The sequence below is a fragment of the Polyodon spathula genome, chromosome 20 (genome assembly GCF_017654505.1).
Source record: "Polyodon spathula isolate WHYD16114869_AA chromosome 20, ASM1765450v1, whole genome shotgun sequence".
In the NCBI taxonomy this organism is placed as follows: domain Eukaryota; kingdom Metazoa; phylum Chordata; class Actinopteri; order Acipenseriformes; family Polyodontidae; genus Polyodon; species Polyodon spathula.
In genome coordinates, this window is record NC_054553.1 from 20396435 (window position 1) to 20403123 (window position 6689).

The window sequence follows — 6689 nt, forward strand, 5'->3', positions numbered from 1 at the left end:
TTCAGTCTTGAACAAAGAAGACTACGTGGCGACCTAACTCAAACATTCAAAATTCTAAAAGGTATTGACAATGTCGACCCAAGAGACTTATTCGACCTGAAAAAAGAAACAAGGACCAGGGGTCACATGGAAATTAGACAAAGGTGCATTCAGAATAGAAAATAGGAGGCACTTTTTTACACAGAGAATTGTGAGGGTATGGAATCAACTTCCCAGTAATGTTGTTGAAGCTGACACCCTGGGATCCTTCAAGAAGCTGCTTGATGAGATTCTGGGATCAATAAGCTACTAACAACCAAACGAGCAAGATGGGCCGAATGGCCTCTTCTCCTTTGTAAACTTTCTTATGTTCTTATGTTGTAAAGAAACAGTTTTAGTAAGCTTCAGCAGTCATTTATGTATGAACCAAAGCAGCAAGGTGGGGCTGGTTTTATAATAGTGAAACCATACAACAGTAAAGGGAAACATGTATTCTAACTTGAGATAAAACTGGTGTGTTCTACACCAACACTTCAGGTGAGCTGTAGCAAGAAGAACTCTCAGAAAATGAAGTCAGTAAAACAATAACAGGCTTCTGGCAGCGTTATATTTTAAAAGGGGTCTGTCAAACCAATGTTTTTTTTTTTGTTGTTGTTGTTTTTTTGTGTGTGTGTGTGTCAAACTTTTATGAACTGAGCACCATCCAGCCGCATACTAAAGTTAAAATGCTATAAACTTTCCTTGAGATTCTGGTACCAATGCTTAGCTGAGGTAATCATTTTAGAGTTTAGGTTGACTATGGGATACGAACTATAATGGCAATGACATGCTATGTCAGACACGTAATTTAAAACGATAGATTTTGTGAAGCAGGAAGATGAGAAATCCCTTGTTCGGCGTCATCTTTGCAACCTAAAGAATGTACAGCAAGTACCCCCTTGCGAAACAAACCACTGTTAGTAAAGTTTTACACTGAAGCATTCACAGTAGTTTTTCATTCAACCGAAATTCGTTTACAAGTTTTTCAAGTTAAATTACATCAGGTGCATTCGTTGAAATAATATAATACGCATTGATTAACTGACGCACATTTGATTTTAGCGATGCAGTAAAGCAGATTATCACTTTTCTAATGTTATAAAGGATTATCACAACCAATTAATGTTTGTTGGATCAAAGGAGTGCCGCTAACCTTGCTTAAATAAATATCCATTTAGTTGCCAACGTAGACACAGCTAGCAATTAAGTGTTAATTACACAATACAATATATACTTTGGTACAATAATAAACTAATACAAAATGTCGTGTTGAAGCTTCTTATCGTTTCTAAAGCTGGTTTAAACTTGTCTTGTGAAAAATATATACAGAGTTTTTACTTTTTTTACTGTTATTTTGTGGTTTGTGCTGACTGCCCTCTTTGCTAGGGCAATTGCACTGTAGATTGAAGTAGATCCCCAAACCAAATGTTATCCACAGCACAATAAGAAAGCTGTGCAACATAAATCAAAAGGTTACCCGTTTTCTGAAAGAGTTGGAAGCCAGAATAGACTCTAACAGGAATATATATTTTAAAAAGGTGCCAAGCTGCAGGAACAATGCGCCTTGAAAACAAAATAAAAACGACATCAATACTGTTTTGTAGAAGTTTTCATCTTTTATCCAAACTAGTAGTACCACTGAATTTATCCAATACAATGGCTATGCAGTTTACCTTTCTTGAGTGGCGCACCCACAGTAAACATGCGTGTTGTTTATAGATAGATAAAATGAAGAGTACATAATTATTCACCCACTTACGGTTGCTGAAGGTTATCCCCACCGTTGAATTCAAAACCCGACAGAAAGTAGTGTCCATAGAGAAAACCCATAAGGGTCAAAAAGCCAACCCCTAATAAAAAACACGCTCTCCACTTACAAGTTACCAAAAACACTTGATGCATTCTAATGACTGAATTTCAGATGAAATAGCGAATAAATTAATGACAGATGCTTTCCTATACCTGCATCAAGTCAACCCTTTTTACTGCTATTGAGTGAAAAACGAAAACAAAACTCAATGAAACATCATTCTTAACGACTAGCACCTTTTGTGTTCCACTCTGCTTCCCAGCCTAGATGAAGTACCGGGGGGATGGGACGGGAGGGGAGAGTAAGGGACGGGGAGCCTGTGTAAGACGCCCAAAACACTTCACAGTATGAAACACTGTAAGAAAATGAAACACTCTAAGTTCAAACACTGCTATTCTAGACCAAAACAGCTACGAATGTCTAAAACACTCCCCTGTAACACAATCATATAAATAAACAGTTTAATACTAATACGTACATATACCGTGTTTTCTGATAACTGTGTAAATAAATAAAAACAGCTATATTTAATACATTTAGCCTATTAGTTTTATTTCGTCCATGAATTTTGTTGTTAGTAGCCTATCAACTCCTTGGTATTCACCGGGAGTCTCCCGTATTTTGGACTCTTCTCACAGAAATCTCCCGGAACAGATTTTCTCCCGTATTCTGTTCTACTGTTATTTTACTTTATCACCTTTTCTGAGGGGGGTGCTGTATTTTATAGCTATAAAAACACCTTTTCTGAGGGGGTGCAGTATCTCACAGCTGTGAAAACACCTTTTCTGAGGGGGTGCAGCATCTAATAGCTATGAAAACACCTTTTTAAGGGGGTGCAGTATCTCATAGCTATGAAAACACATTTTCTGAGCGGGTGCAGTATCTCATAGCTGTGAAAACACCCTTTGTAAGGGGTGCAGTCTCTCATAGCTATGAAAACGCCTTTTTTGAGGGGGTTAGACCCGGATCCGACCCGGCCTGAAACAAAACAGTGGGCCGCTTTGCCTTTCCCCAGCTTAGTATACACTATGTACTGACTAAATACAGTAGTGGTTTTTTCCAGTCAACCTGGAAATCTGTCTGAACTACAGACAGGTTTGGTTCCATCATGTACCTACACAGAAGAATATATATATATATATATATATATATATATATATATATATATATATATATATATATATATATATATATATATATATATGTGTGTGTAAAAGACGAAGAAAAATACATTATCTGAAAATCAAATCGTACTTCAGTTCATCTCGTAAATGCAGAATTTTATTACAAACTTAACACAAGAGCAAATGGAATTGAGATGTCAAATTTGTGTTTTGCAAAAAATGTTTTCTTTCTTTGTCCACAATAACAAATTATTCCCACACCGCAGATTTGCACTTTTTTTTTGTGAGCTTTTCGTCATGCAAACTCAGTTTTCTTAAGTTTTAGTTTCTTTCATGGCCTTCATAAACAAATCCATTACTCCGACTTTTAAGAATGACCTAAAAGAATCCCCTTCGATGTGGGTCACAGGTCTGCGGCCGCGCTCTGCAAGCCATGTCATGTGCTTCTGGGGGAAGCCAATCAGGCAACAGGAATTATAAACAATGATTTTTAGTGCCAAAAGTGCCGCTTTAATAGTAATCGACAGTGTGTGTATTACTGAGTAAAAAAAAAAAAAATCGGGTCCTCCGGTCCGGGTAGTCCCGTGAAGCCTTCTAATCTGAACGCCATTGGAGGTGAGATTGAGGACTCGCTAGGTTTTGTTTTGTTTAGCTGGAGCACCGATTTATTCTGATTTGGATACTTTATTGACCGAGTCCTCAACCATATCTCTAATTCATCACTGTAACTAAATGGATTTTTAAAATTCTGCTTAGGTGCCTTTCAGTGCTTTACAAATTGATGCCGATTTGTGAATGATGGTGGCTAATTTGTGTAGCTGGTAACTAATATGCTTATGTTTTTATGATGATCTGAAAAAAAAGGATCCATTTGATATATTATATTTTTGTAAATGCGAAAAGCATATTTTATCTTAATAAAAACATCAAACTCCATCTTTGCTTGCTCTGTGTTTTTTTTTTTTTTTTTTTTTTTTGTGGTTCATATTGGAGAAAGGGTTATTTTATTGGGCCCGACAATTTGATCCCGTTTGTAACCGATTTTGCAAAAATGGCAAAAACTCATTTTAGAAAGAAAAATTTTTTAAAGCTGGCGACCTAATGACCTAACAGGATTGTATCTACGGGTGCCCAGGACACTCCCTAAGGGATTGAGCTCAATGGAAGTGGGGCTATGTGGTCATACCACTTTGCTCCCAGTAGACAATCTGTTAGGTTAAAAGACACCACACACAAACACACAAAGAAATTGTACTCCTATATATGTGTGTTTTTTTAACATGTATTTTTTGTTTGCTTTGTATTTCAACTCCTTATTTTGTGTTTTTTCAACTATATTTTGTTAGAGTACGTTTGTTCAGTTACAATTTCCATTAGTAAATTGTTATGTTGGTTAATTCAGTTCGCTTTAGCTGAAAAACGTTTGGGTAAAATACAAAAGTTACAAATCGAAAGACTAATGTCAAAAGAAAATCCTGGGGGAAAAATGTACTAGAACAGCTGTCCCCCAATTTTAATTGTTCTAACAGAAAACAAATGACCGCATACGGTGGAAGTAATGCGGTCATTTATCACATTTAACAATTCCAGTTATCCACTTCACATTTGATCTGGTATGTAACTGAAACTGTACACGAATCTTGTTTTGAAGTTACAATATTCAGCATACCAACATCTTCCGGTCTTATCTAATGACATCTGAATACAACTTATTTTTTAATAACCAATTATTTTCTAATATTTACATCCTGTTGACATACGTCATGGTCATTAACTTATTCGTTACACAGGTAACTCTAATTTAGAATTTACAGACGTGGTTTGACGATGTGTGTTACTGATATCCTTGTTTAATTAGCACTAATCCTCCCACACCCAACTAAACTAAAACTAACAGACAACTTCAACTTGGCACCATTGAAATGAGGTGCCCTTGCAGACAAACTAGAATGGGCTGGTTATAGAGTATAAACTTCTCCCCCACCCCCATAGTTACGATGATCACCCCAGTCTTTTCTCCTATATAAAGCATTTTTAAAGCTCCAATTCACTTTGTTACAAACAGTAACAATAATACCAAAACAACAAACAAACAAAAGATTTTTGAGTAATCCATAAAGTGCTATTTTCCTTGTATTATCTAAGCACATTTGCACATCACCATCACCCATCAAAAAAACAGAAATCTTTAGCTTGCTTTAAAAATATTATTAGAGTAGGATTTAATCTGCCCAGGCAAGTCGTTGTGATCTTGGTCATAGTTCTCATTTTTATTTTATTTTTTAACATCAGTATATTTACATGCAATAATGCATGAGGAATAAAACAAAGGTTTTTTTTTTGTTTTTTTTTTAAATTATTGTGTGCTTATCTGCAAATCATGATTGCACATTGCATAGATGCAAGAGAGACACACATGAGTTCAGACACTAATCTGACAGTGAAAATATGGCAGTACTCATTGTCTGAAACAGGTGTTTCTGGTAGCAATTGTTAGTCGAAAGGCACATCACTGTACATATACAGCAACTTTGGTATGGTTATAAAATATCATAGTTACAAACTCATGCATTGTGTTCTTGTTTAGATTCACTTTGTATGTCATTTTCTATTTGAGACTTGACATCCTGACAAGGCCAGCTGCTACAACAGATTGTAACTATCAACCTGCTCCCTGCAACAGTCCTACAGGGCCATTCACCTGCATGATTAATAGGTAAAAATGTTTTTTAATCTCTACATTTTCCATATTAAAAAAAAAAAAACAACAACAAAAAAAAAAACAATGTGCTGCTTTGATAAGTTCAAATGTGCATCTTTTGGGGTTCTTGTGACTTCATCGTAACCCAATTTGAGGTGTGATCTGGTGAATTAGTGTAAAATATCAGTATTCACTTGAGGCAAATACAGTAGTACCCTTGTAATTGAATGCAGCTCATCTACTATCCTACAGACCCATTTCAAGGATGCTGTTTGTATTACTAATTAGAACAACAAAACTAGTCATCCTAGTCATTTCAATGGTGGATGTGAAGCCACAGCCGGTAATGCATGAGTAAGTATCTGGGGTGCTCCTCTTCTCTGAAGATCGAAGACTGTCTGAGTCAACCGCTTCTAAAAGTGAATTCACGTAGCCATTACTGTTGGCTAAGGACTTCAGGCCACTTAGATATTCACCTTTTTTCATAAATATTAATTTGTCAATCCCTGACAGAAATTAAACTAAATCATAGCAAACCACAATGTGGATCAATTTTCTTGGAAGCCTTTTTGCAATCTCTACAGGACCTTGTCTCATGCCCCACAATGTACCTGAGGAGATTCTTAGAGAACAATGCACACCCTGTCATGTTGCAGGGGGCTCTTTTCTGTAGTCACTGTCTGCAGCGCTAGCATAGGACTGGACTGCATGGGCGTTGCACTTTTGCGAAAACTTAGTAATGCTATCCACATGACTTCTTCTGATGAATTTGAACAAGCAATCTGGAAAAGGATCCACAGATGGCTCTGGCTGCTGCAGCTCTCAATAGCTGTCATGTACAGAAGCAGAGGGGAGAGCCTGTCTCTGTTGCAGCCCCCTCTGTGAAGGCCACTCTGAGGATTAAAAAGGACAAGCTCGGATTTAAAGCAGGATCTCAATGCTGTGCTCAACTTAACTATTGGTTGCGATTATTAGAAACGCAGACTGAAACTGAATTGCATAAATAGTTACATTTATGTTAATGGAAAATGGCTTA

The 6689-nt window shown here is 36.7% G+C and overlaps 1 protein-coding gene across 1 annotated transcript in view; it reads right to left on the reverse strand.

Annotated features, from left to right (window-relative positions):
• st6galnac2 (ST6 (alpha-N-acetyl-neuraminyl-2,3-beta-galactosyl-1,3)-N-acetylgalactosaminide alpha-2,6-sialyltransferase 2) overlaps positions 1-2083 on the reverse strand; it is a 50386-nt gene extending 48303 nt beyond the window's left edge. Inside the window, exon 1 of the mRNA XM_041221034.1 lies at positions 1778-2083. Coding sequence (XP_041076968.1) covers positions 1778-1920 — 143 coding nt within the window. The 5' untranslated portion in view covers positions 1921-2083. The remainder of the gene's footprint in view (positions 1-1777) is intronic.
• Positions 2084-6689: the final 4606 nt, after the last annotated feature.